Raw genomic sequence first — 13444 nt, 5'->3', positions numbered from 1 at the left:
ACCATGGTCAGACGTCGAGTGTCTACTTCGGTTAGGCACAAACACAGATATTAATGACAAATTGACAAAAATCACAGAGCACAAGATAAACACAACCGGTAACAAGCGACGCTAAATCGTAAAATTTTTTTTTTTTACTCTTCGAGTAACGGGTATAAAAATCTATTCCATTGGACATAAAAAGATTGGTGTCCAGAGAGTTAAATCAAATTAAAAAATACATTTGTTTACCATATATACAGCGGAAGTAAATTTTTAACTATTTTTACCACAATACTGAGGCAAGGATAGTTTAAAAAGAATTTTGACATTTGCCACATTTCTCGAAGACTTTGCAATTGATTTTAAAGTCGTTCTATGACAAAATACCTACCACTTCCATGGTGATGACTTTTTTATTTGTTGCTGCTATGTTTAACCAAACTGTTCTAACTTTCCCTATCCCATTTTTTTGTTCGTATGTGAATTAGATTTGGATATTCGTTAACGAAAAATCCAAAAAACAACTAAAGCAACTTTTTAGTATCTTGAATGCGATAAATGAAAATTGGTCGTGTTAATTTATTCATTCATTCATTTGTTAACTCCTTGCGATCGGCTTTGCCATCTAAGTTGCAAGTGTGTATTTGAGGATGGGTTTTGTTTTGAAAACGAAATAAAAGAGTGATTTCAATTCAAACTTTACTTTTATTTATCAAAACATTTTATTTATTCCTATAGAAGCTAGGTAGCATGTTAGTGTGGTGTGCAATTATGGAAGCAGCCGATTAGCTGGATGCACATCATCATGAATGGACCAATTTGAATAATTTTTGGTATGTAGGTGGTGTAACGGCGCCTGTAGCGACTGGCGAACCTAGGTTCAGCCTAAAAGCCTACTATAAAGGACCCGCTTAAACCAAAGCTTGACCTAGTGTGGCCACCTGTGACGGTTATTCGAAATTTCGATAGTTTTGAACAGCTGAGCCCGGGTGGTCTTGGGAAATTCTAGTGTGGCCACCTGTGTCGGATATTCGATATTTCGATAGTTTTGAACAGCTGAGCCAGGGTTGTCTTGGAAAGTTCTAGTTTTGACATATAATATATATTTCCGCCGAAAGCCTCGCTGGTATCCAGCCGATTCCGGTTACGTTCTTCTTATTTTAACCTGCGAGAGAAACGGACGTGCCAGCAAGTCAAAATTTCAATTAAAAGGCTTAAAGCCTGAAATATATATTTTTTGAGTGGCATCCAGTATTTTTGAGTGGCATCCAGCATTCTAAGTAGTGCTTAGCAATCGGTGTGGCTGTCAGCTATAAAAGCTAGCCAGCGAAAAAAAGATTTAAAGTAAGTGCAAGTGCATTTGTCTAGAAATTGGTGCGTGTTTAACCTCCAACGAAATTTCACTACAGGTATTTCTAAAATTCCGAGTGGAAACCCCAATCAGTGCTGCCACAAGTTGCCACCAAAGGCGCATCTTATTGATTCGGCCAATTTGCTGGAGGATTTACCACCTCACAAAGGCCAAAATCAAAATCGCGGGGCACAATCGTCAGGTATGGTTTTTGAGACCCGTATTTTGCCATATCTGGAATTAATTTAAATTAACAATCGTCAGGTTGGCCCGCGAGGAATGATTTGGAGAAATTAGTGCCCTGAAGTAAACCCTTTTTATCGCCCAGGCATATCGTAACCGGAGTGCAGTTTTGTAGTGCGGACCAGATGACAGTTTAATTCGACTACATAACCTTTTCCGATGCCCATCATGCCGCGCATCCGTACACCAGCCGAGTTTTAAGGGGGTGCGCGTATCCGTCTGGGAGATTCCCGAGTGGAATATCGCTGCCGCAGATTTAGGGACTTAAAGCAGTTTACGTGTAACAGCGCCGCATGTGTGAACGGCCCTAACCTAGCATGGCACACTAGCCAACCGGGTGTAACCTTAATGAAGATAAAACTCTCTTTCGGAATGGATCAGTCCTAACCCTGTTTTACCAACACGCTTTGAGAAACCGAATTTAAGAATTAATGTGAAAAGAAAATCAATGAAATCAAAGATATGTAAACCATACATTTTCGTAAAGCCTCAAGTGGCAACGCCATGTTAAGCGATAGTTATATTCAGCAAATTATAAGGAAATAGCAAGTCGATCGTGTTAAAAGAGATAACGAACGCCGAGAAGCAGTAATTTAATTTAATAAGAGCTAAGTTTTCTTTAGGTTTAAATGAGAAATTTGTTATTGTAAAGCATTCAAGGAAGTACGATGAATTCGGAACGGGTTACAAAGTTTAGTTTAAATCGTTCGCGCGTCTAAGAGAAATGAGAGAAATGTTTATTTGCCCTTTAAATTCTACGTGGCGAGAAAAATCGCTACCCTTTAGATTACAGCCAACCCATCCCGTCCGGAGATCGATCTTCAACGTTGGAGGAAATGCCGTGAGTCACACTAACTAATCCCATATATGTATATTTTTATTCACATTTCCCGCCGAGCCGTAAAGTGAACGAAACTTGTTTAAACATAAACCCCGATCTAAAAACAATTAATTAATTAAAATACCTTGAGTTATTTGCATTCTCTATGAATTAATTTGCGATTTTCAAAAGAAGTTGAATATAAATAAAGATCGCCTATTGTTAAATCCTAAAGTCTCTAATTGCCTAAAAACATGAATTGATAAAATTTAGAGAAAGTCCCTTTAATAAGATTTTTTTTTTGTGCAAAAATAATACAAGAAAACTAGAACTATCGAAAACCATTTCTTTAAGATAAAATTTACATTTAGTAAAATACATTGTTATAACATGAATATTATCTTCCTATGTCTTATTTTTTTTAAATACCCTATGTTCTTTTTATAAATATTAAATATGACTTGTATCGCTATCTACGGAAAATTAATTACCTTTTCGAACAGAAATAAAACCATGGATCTATAAATAACATTGAACTGAACTAAGCTGATGATTTCTCGATCGTAGGGTATCAAAGGGGTCACCGAAGCCATGCTTTAAGGTGGTGATCATAGGTTGGGAGGGCCATACGCGACCACAATACCATCCGTGGATTCGCATAGCTAACTTTCTCTAAAACTTTTCTGTCCCTATAATACTTATTCCTAAATTTATTTATCGTTCTCTTCCGGTTTCAGTTTACTATTCTCTCTTGTCGCTAGCACGCTTATTTCTGATCTTAGTGATAATAATGTGTAGTCAGTACGCGAATCTGTAGGCGCAAGACCTCCACCCCCAAAGCCGACGAGCGAGTGCCGGACCCTAATAGCGTGCCCCGCAACTGCAGATTCCCGATTTCATGCAACCGTTACACGCTACAGTGGGTATTGTTAATAAGAACAAAATCACGTTTGCAATTTAACAAAACTTCAAAAATATGTGCGCTATATAGGTCTTAGCGTTATGGGCGTCAAGTGGGCGTGCCACTTCGATGAAACAATCGTGCGTTGCGCAGGATTCCCAAGAATCTGCATCCCAACATTCTAGCTCTAGTTTCCGAGATTTCAGCTAGATCGACTCTGCTAGTGATCCTGATCACGTGTCACTGTGGACGGCAGTTCACGTAGTTGAAGAAGCGCACCAGAAGAGTGTAAGAAGGCGTCTACTTTATACAGCGGTGGTGAAAACAAATTAACCAAAAAAAAGTTAAGTAGACTCATTATTTTAACTAACTTCATGTAATTGTTGGCATCAATGGAAAGGTCATTTAAATTCCGTATGAATGATGCAAGACTTTTCTTAACCAATTCAGTACTTATTGAAAATGCCGAATTTTTGTGAATATCTACTTCTTAAACTTTTTTTCACTTCTCGAAAACTAAAAGGTTTGGATGCTCAAAGTTTTTCTTAACAAAACAGTTAATAGCAGCTAGTAACCAGCAAACCACTAGTAAACTTCTTCTAAACAGATAGTAACCATCAAATAACAGATAGTGACCAGCTAATAACAACTAGTAAACAGCTACTAAGCAGATAGTAACCATCATATTACAGCTCATAACAGTTAATAACAGCTAGTAACCAGCTAATAACAACTAGGAAACAACTAGTTAACATCTACTTAACAGAAAGTAACCAGCTAGTAACATCTAGTAAACAGCTACTTAATAGATAGTTACCATCTTATAACAGCTCATATCAGTTAATAACAGCTCATATCTCATAACGGCTAGTGACCAGCAAATAACAACTAGTAAGCATCTTAGTAAAAGCTAGTAATTAAAGTCCAAGCAGCTCAGCCCCTATCATGAATCAGTAAAACCAGATAAGCATTAAAATTCAAGAGTTTATTAAACTTATACAAAATGCGCTGCTATCTTAGACAAGGATGCTTAACTCATTGTCCCCTTTTATAGAATATGCTTTGAATGCTTTATTACTAACACCTTTCTTTAACTTATCAGACCGATCATGTTTTTCGGTTTCTGAAGATCCTGCGGTTGGTACAAATGGATGTTTTGGATATGCCAACATCTGAGAAACAGTAACTGGTGAGATTTATTTTACATCTTTTAATGGGAGACATGCAGAAATCTGCGTTCGCAGCAAAGGATAATTATTGGCATATTAAAGAGGCTGGTATATACAAATATATATTTTATTATATATAAGGAAACATGTTCACAATAATAAAATAAATGAAATAATATTATAGTAAGCTACAAAATATAATTCTCACATTTGTTTGTAGTTAAAACTACAGGTACGGAGAATGGAAAATATTTTTTTGATTAAGGTATGTCGGCTACTTGAGAGATTCTACACAGTCCTGATTTTATTCCTTATCAATTGTCTTGAGATGTATGCTCTTATCAGTGATCCTGCGCCTTGGGTCTTAGGTATGTGACTTTTATGACGGTCAGGTAATGAAAGGTCACGGCAAGTCGGGTTTTGGTAATAGAATCTTATGAGAGTTCACTAAAATTGAGCCGGAAAATAATTATATATATATTAAATTATATATAATGAAACACTTCGACTATCAGATACGTGTTACTCAGATAACAAACTTTTAATTAAATGTGCCTTCATGTATGATTTTCGCCGTCCGCAGGGAGCACCACGAGGAGGCCGTTGCTTTGCAACGGGGTCTTTCAAACCAAAATTCAATTTTGGAGACTGGAGTTGTCTAACTATGCACAAGTTTGAAAACTCCATGTTCCCCAAAAATGTGTTTTATCCGTACCATACGGAAGGCATAATTATTAACAGCACCAAATAAATTAACATATATATGTCGCAAAGTTGATATTTTCTTGTGGCTGGTCTTCCATGTTGACACACAAACTTTCCAAGTGAAGCGAGTTCCAACCGGCGTGCGCAATCGTCTAAATGCAACTAACTGGCATTTTCTGCCCACGCATCGATCTATGCTTCTTTACACACGCAAGCTGGACTACACTCGGCGACAGCGCGACAACGCCGTCGCCTCACTCGTACAGTATTTAGGCGCCAGTCATATTTTACGTTGTAGTCAAATTCTACGGCGTAGACAGGTTCTAAGAAGGATCTCACAATATACCAAACTCATTGCGCAGCAGCTTCTTGCAAGCACAGTGGTCAAACTATGTTCCTAAGGTGACAGACACGTACAGTGGTCAAAATACGTTCATTATGCGACACGGCCTTCCTGACAAAATACACGTCCTCGTGTGAAGTCTTAACTCAACCACATAAGTGACAATACTTCAGGATTCAAAAACTCTCTGGATATTTCAAAGAATTATTTTCATTCAATTTATTTCATAATTCAAATCAGTTTCAACTTCATTCTTAACATAACATAATTAGATTAATTCAATTTCCGTAACATAGCCTAAATTTAATAAGTCATAACATTCGTGTAATTCCTTTAACACATTTTTTTTTAAATCTTTTTAAACCAAACAAATTTGTGCAGTTCCTTTTACACTTATTTAATTTATCATTTGTGTAGTTCCTTTTACACTTATTTAATTTATCAGTTGTGTAGTTCCTTTTACACATACGACCCCCGCCATAACAAGTCTCTTCTGTCTTCAGTCTCCCTTTTGGGCAACAGACGCAACTTCCATTGTGCTGTCTCTATCTTTACACAACTCATCGAGTATCTGATTATTTGGTATTGCTTTTAAAATTTCATGAGAATACTTATACTTTCGATTACATGTTAAAGATTTTAATGTATATCTATCTCCATCCAATACTTCAATTATCTCAAAAGGCCCTTTAAATTTAGGATCAAGTTTAGTTTGATGACGTTCTTCGTTTTTAAGCAAAAGGTGATCACCCACCTTGAAATTTACTACTTTAGCTTTATTTTTATCAAACCGATTTTTGTCGTATTTTGCTTGAGTTTCCATATTCTTTTTAGCCTCCTTTCTCAAATTTTCTTTGTCTACTTCATCATTGCTATCTTCGTTTAGCGGCAACAAGCCAAAAGGTCGAGCTTCCTTACCAATCAATAATTCTAATGGGCTAAACTTAGTCACACGATTAATCGTGCAGTTCATTGCTAGCTGCACTTCGGCCAACGCATCCTGCCATGATCTTTGACTAGTCTCGACAGCAGTCAGCATACCTTTTAGGGTACTCATGACCCGTTCTACCTGACCGTTTGCTCTACTCGAACCAGTAGCAATTAAATGTAGATTAATTTTTTGAGAGGAGCAAAATTCGCGAAAACTTTTACTTGCGAAACTACGTCCTTGATCTGCTATAATTCGAGTGGGTATGCCAAATAGGGACACGGCTGATTTAACAGCCTTAATGCAGCTTTCGGAATCTATATTTAGTGTGTGATAAAAGTAAACAAACTTGGTGAAGGCATCTATAAGGACGATGACGTATTCCTTCAAATCATTTTTACCACTCAATTTGCCTGTGATGTCAATATGTATCGTATGCCACGGTATTTCTATTTTAGGAATAGGATGCAGCTCAGCCTGCACTTTTCCCACAGGTGGCTTAGACACTTTACATGTGATACAATTTTCTACAAACCTACGCACATATTTAGACATATTTTCAAACCAGTAATAACTATAGACTTTGTCCAGCGTCTTTTCCAATCCCAGATGCATAATAGCTTCATGGACGTGATTTATGACGGCCCATCGAAAAGCTCTTGGTATTACCGCCAAACATTTGGTCTTACTATTTCGTTGTATTTCCTTAGTATTCCCTTTCGCAATTCATATGTTTTGTCCAAATTTCTTGGTAACTCATTACATTATCTTATGTTGTTCAAGCACTGGATTTCGAGAGAGAAAATCAACATGCGCCATCCGGTCGCCTTTTCTATACTCTATTTCGAAATCAAACGCCTGTAAAAACGCCCACCATCTATGCACCCTCGGTGTTAAATCTAGTTTTGTGCTGCTGGCCTTTAATGAATTACAGTCGGTAAAAACTATAAATTTACGTCCCTGAAAATAATGTCGGAAGTGTTTAATAGCATTTACCACTGCTAGCGTCTCCAGTTCGTACGAATGGTATTTAGATTCGGCGGGAGACGTACACTTACTGTAATACTCTACCACATGAGGTTTATTGTCAATTTTATGTAACAGGATCGCTCCATACCCAATACAACTTGCGTCAGTATGTAGCTCTATTAGGTATTGCGGATCGAATATGATTAAAACTGGCGTCTGAGTCAATATAGTTATTATTTTTATTCGTATCTGTTCATGCACTGGTAACCAAACAAAGTTAGTGTTTTTCTTAGAGGTGAGAAGATACAGGGGTTTAAGTGTTTGGGAGAAATTTAACACAAATTGCCGAAAATATGTGGCTAAACCAATGAATTGTCTTAGCTGTGAGACATTTTGGGGTGGTGGTAATTCTTTTAAGGCTTGAATTTTTCGTGAATTTGGCCTGACTTCACCGTTGCTTACTTCAAATCCAAGATACTCTATTCTTGTGGTGAGAAAGGAACACTTAGTGACATTAAATGAAAATCCAGCCTTACTTAATTTCTCCAATACTGTCTGCAATCTAACTAGCGCATCTTCTTTGCTTTCTGCTATTATAAGAACATCATCTATATACACAATTGCTTAAGTGTAAGCTAAAGCTCCTAAGGCCTTCATTATAGCCCGCTGGAACACAGATGGTGCGTTCTTCAAACCAAACGGCATTGTCAAGAACTCGTATTAACCCTCTGGCGTTACAAATGCAGTTCGTTCGATTGAGTCCTCATGAACTGGAATTTGGTAAAAGCCGCTTGCCATATCTATGCACGAAAAATATTTAGCACCACGAAGTCTAGCAATTTGGTCTGAAATGAGGGGCATTGGTCACTTGTCAGCCACTGTGTTTTTGTTAAGCATGCGATAGTCCACACGCAGTCGATCGGTGCCTTTTTTTTTTTTAACTAGCATCATGGGACTAGCGAAAGGTGAACAACTTGCCCGAATAATTTTGGCTTTTAGTAACTCGTCAACTTTACCCCGCACTTTGTTTTTCTCTTCTTCACTAAGCCTATATGGCCGCCGTTGTACGGTCTTTTGCTGATCTATTAATCCAATTTCCAACTGCCCTGTGGTATTCCATCAATAAACCAATCTGAATAACATTTTAAAATATTTATCAAGGCTGCCTTATCAAGATCATCAAGTTTGATTCTATGACATCTTCATAATTGGTAATTACTATCGATTCTACTCTTTTGGTTGTGTAAATTTGAAATTTGTCAGCGTCCATGGTTACGCCAAAGCCCTGGCTAAAAATTTCACGACCAATTAGTACGTCATGTTTCAAATACTTGTCCATAATAACATGTAACAAAATCTCAAAATAACATTGATCAATATTTATATTACATAATAGTTGTTGAGTGCTACATATTGAATCATTACTTATGCCGTTTAATTTAACAATGTTATTAATTCTTTTACCACTAAATTTATCGGCGACGCTTTCCTTAACCAAGGAACATTCAGCGCCAGAGTCGAAACAAAATGGAACGGACTCACCGGTTCAAGTATTTATTGTTCCTGATGGTTGAGCTACAGTACAGATGTCCACACGTTTCTCGATTACTCGGTCGTTTCCTCGTGATCGTCCTTTTGGACAAGCGGATGCGAAGTGCCCAAGCTCGTCGCATTTGAAACATTTGACAGTTGACCGGTCTTTTGATCCTTGCGTTGAACTTCCGTGGTGGCTCTTTCCTTGAATTGGTGTCCTCTGCCGAACACGACATTCGGCATATTTATGTCCAGACTTTCCATAATTGTTGCATTTCACTTGAGAGAGATACTTAGACTTTTTACGCTCCGGGCCTGTTGTAGATGCGTCGTCATCTAGGTTCCGTTTTTTAAAAGTGTGCGCTTGTAGTTGTTGTTGCATTTCATTCCGAGTTTTAATGTTGTTTGTAAAAACCCAGCGCGACAAGTTGTCATAAATTTGTGCCATGTGGGCCAGAGCTAGTGAAACCGCAATTTCCTCCAGATCACTAGATTTAAATTTTGACATTAGTAAGGTGACGATTCGGCTCCCATATTCGGTGTAACTTTCTCCAGACTTTGGTCGTCCGTTCAAAATTTTCATCAGTGTGGCAGCAGACGTTTCGACGCCAACAAAGCGTTGAATGAAGAGTTCTTTAAATTGTGGCCATGTGAGGCCAGCAAAGCATATCTGGGACAGCCATTGTGATGCACTTCCCTCTAGCGCCTTACTTAAAGTTATCATAAGGCTGCTACCTTCGGGCATTTCATCAGCAAAAATGAGATCCACTGTTGTACACCAAGCTGAGGCATGTGCACCAGCTCCCTCAGGATAAAATTTTGGCAGAGTTATATGTTTCCCCTTTTCGTCAGTTGCCGATGCCCTTGGTGTCTGCATATTTTTTATGATCTCCATAAGGTTGTTGTTTTGCACTTGTAAAGCTGCCAAGTATGCATCGGTGATATTTGTAGGCAAGTCAGATCCCACTTCTGATGTCGCAGAGTTTATATTTTCTTGTGGCTGGTCTTCCATGTTGACACACAAACTTTCCTAGTGAAGCGAATTCCAACCGGCGTGCGCAATCGTCTAAATGCAACTAACTGGCATTTTCTGCCCACGCATCGATCTATGCTTCTTTACACACGCAAGCTGGACTACACTCGGCGACAGCGCGACAACGCCGTCGCCTCACTCGTACAGTATTTAGGCGCCAGTCCTATTTTACGTTGTAGTCAAATTCTACGGCGTAGACAGGTTCTAAGAAGGATCTCACAATATACCAAACTCATTGCGCAGCAGCTTCTTGCAAGCACAGTGGTCAAACTATGTTCCTAAGGTGACAGACACGTACAGTGGTCAAAATACGTTCATTATGCGACATACGAGTATATTAGGTTTTTTACGTTACTACAGCCTACTTATTCTTTTTTTTGTTTTTGGTTTTTTTTAAAATAATTTGCAACATCAATACCTATTTTGTTTTTATAAAATAAATTTAGATGTATTAAATATTTTTTTTGTTTTTGCTTATTTTAATAAGAAAAGTAAAAAACACAAACTAAATAGAAAGCAGTAAGCTAACAACTTAATTTTTGTTAATAAATAATAATATTACCTTAACATTACTTATAATTTTTTTCTTAATTTGTTTGTTAATAAATAATTAATTTAATTTGTTTTTTTTTTTCAAATGCTTTGCTATTTATTTATTGAATCTTCTCCCCTTAGATACTAACAATAAGTGTATCAAATCTTAGACTAATTAATCTATCTCACAGTCATATGACTGCGGTTGTGCTAAAGGGGCCGGAAGTTATAGCTGGCTTGGCAGGTCGTTGCGTTATGTCCAGATGGGCTTGAGAGTGGAGTTGTAGAGCAAAACCTTGTAGTCCAGACGCAGGGGCGAACGAGCGTTAAGATGTACTTTCTTGCGTTCGATGTGTCTTCTCTAGGTTAGTCGTCTGTCAAGGTGGACGCCGAGATACGTTACATCGTTGACTTGGGGAATCTGCGTATTATTCAATAATAGTGGAGGGCATGTTTGCCTGTTGAGAGTAAACGTTATGTGTTTACATTTTTGTTCATTTATTTTAATCCGCCAATCAGATAGTCACCTCTCTACTACGAGGAGGTGGTTTGCTAGCTGTGTTGTGGCTCGGCCTGGGCACCTCGAGCGACTTAAAATTGCGGTGTCGTCAGCGAACGTAGATGTTGTTAGCTGCTCGTTCGTGGGAATATCCGCTGTGTATAGGAGGAACAGAGTAGGCCCTAGCGTCCTTGCGGGACTCCGGCTTTGATAATGTAGTCGTTGGATGTTGTTGTATTGCACCTTACTGCGAAGGTCCTGTTGTATAGATACGACTCAAAATGATTGACTTGATTTTGTGCATGAGGCCATCTAGCCATACTCGATCGAAGGCTTGAGATACATCGAGGAATATTGCGCTGCAGTATTCCCGATGCTCAAAGGCTGTGCGTATTTCTGATGTTATTCTGTTAACTTGTTCGATGGTTTTGACGAAATCCAAATTGATGAGCAGGGATAACATTGTGTGCTCCTAGATATGGTGTTATGCGAGTTAGAAGGCATTTTTCGAACAGCTTAGACAGACACGATAATAAACTAGTTGGTCTGTAGGATGACGGAATTGTGTGGTCTTTTCCGGGCCTCGGTATCATAATGATGATAGATTTTTTCCATTTTTTCGGATAGTAGCCGAGAGTTATAATCCCATTGAAGAGCTTACAATTTACGTTACGTCGGGCTCGATTCCTTTTAGAACCACTTGCAGGCCCTTGCTGCTTTTTAGTTGGTACGTGTAGTAGCTTTTCCTAGCTTCCTCCAGGTATTTGGATACTGCTCGGAAATGTTCTTCAGATTTGGTCTGAAGCTTGGTTTCATGGATATCCCCTTTTGTGACCTGAACAACATGAAAGTTTCCGTCCCCGGTCAGCGCAACATTTTTGTTGACCAGGGCGTTCGAGATTTTCTCCCTAATGTAAATTGGTGGGGGCTTAGGTTTCGGTTGGGTCCCGTTCTGGCTCATTTTCTGCTGGAAGCGCAAATCTATTGCTGTTGGATCTCCCGGGTAATTTATCTTCTATTTGCACACGGTTTATTTTTGCCTTGTTACCTACCGCAGTATTCTGCGGGCTAAGCTTACGCTTGATATGGATGTACCGATCTAGTCCGGTCTGTATGGCCGGACCCGCTTGCTGAATTTTGTTTTGGTTTTGATTTGTTGTCGTGGTTTTTGTTGCCCTTGTATTTAGAGCTGCGGTTGCAGTCGATTCCGAAATAATAGTCGTAGCTGTGGTTGTTACTGACAAATTTAGTGCGGATGCAGAAGTTTTACCGTTGCATGTTGTTGGTGCGCCAGGGGTCGAAACTGATGGTGGGGGGGTTTTGCATTGTTGACTCCACGACGTCGGAGTAGGGGTAGCCGTAAGTAAGCATGGTGAGCAAGATCGTGCTCTTTGGCTATCGACCGACAGTAGGGTCGTTTTTTGCACTTCGCTATCACGCGTTGAGACATACGAAAAGTAACCGTCTCTTCGGCTCGCGGAGCTGAGTCGCTCTTTATTCTGTTCGTAGCTCATTGAGCTTTTATTAGCGTGGCACTTATTTATTATTATAAGATGAAACAATGTATGTGCTAGTCAAAGTCATTACACCGATTTTGTGTGTTGAAACCTAAATTTCTTTGGGTTTTAGCGTCTTTTCGCTTATTTGAAATTAACCAGTTTAGTTTTTTGTGTTTTGTTTGCATTTAATTTATCAACTTTCTTGCACTTTTCGCGGAGCTCGCACAAAACACGTACGCTCTCTTCAGCGGTCGCGAACTAATTATAATTTGTATTACTAATAATTTGAATTACTAATAATTTGTATTACTAATAATTTGTATTACTAAATTGTTATACCCTTGCAGAGGGTATAATGATTTCAGTCAAAAGTTCGCAACGGTCAGAGAAATCATAAAATAATTGCATTATAATAATTATTTTAAAAAAATTTTTGCTTTGTTGATTTTGATCGTATTTTCTTTTACTCTGGGATATAGAATATTTTAACTTTTCAGAATTACGAATTTAATTTTACACAAAAATCTGACGACTATAATATATTGCTGAATGGGATGGTGTAAGGACACGAATAACATGGAACTGGTGTACAGGTGTTCAAATTTTAAGGTAGGCTACCTAGGTATACCCGTTTTTCCTATTTTATATTACAGAAATATCATGTTACTATCATTGATTATTTCTTATAGCTGCAAGGGTATAAAAACTTCGGTTTGCCGAAGGTTACTTCCTTTCATGTTTTTGTTGTGTTCTTTGTAAGTAAATATTATTATACCCGTTACTCGTAGAGTAAAAGGGTATACTAGATTCGTCGGAAAGTATGTAACAGGCAGAAGGAAGCGTTTCCGACCCCATAAAGTATATATATTTTTGATCAGGATCACTAGCCGAGTCGATCTAGCCATGTCCGTCTGTCCGTCTGTCCGTCTGTCCGT

General features: G+C 38.3%; 1 protein-coding gene across 1 annotated transcript in view; it reads left to right on the top strand.

Moving 5' to 3' along the window:
- Window positions 1–13117, top strand: part of LOC119562379 (techylectin-5B-like) — a 76057-nt gene extending 62940 nt beyond the window's left edge. Inside the window, exon 4 of the mRNA XM_037875540.1 lies at window positions 13007–13117. Coding sequence (XP_037731468.1) covers window positions 13007–13058 — 52 coding nt within the window. The 3' untranslated portion in view covers window positions 13059–13117. The remainder of the gene's footprint in view (window positions 1–13006) is intronic.
- Window positions 13118–13444: the final 327 nt, after the last annotated feature.

Source organism: Drosophila subpulchrella, unplaced genomic scaffold (assembly GCF_014743375.2).
Source record: "Drosophila subpulchrella strain 33 F10 #4 breed RU33 unplaced genomic scaffold, RU_Dsub_v1.1 Primary Assembly Seq430, whole genome shotgun sequence".
In the NCBI taxonomy this organism is placed as follows: Eukaryota; Metazoa; Arthropoda; class Insecta; order Diptera; family Drosophilidae; genus Drosophila; species Drosophila subpulchrella.
This window is presented reverse-complemented; position numbering and strand designations above follow the sequence as displayed.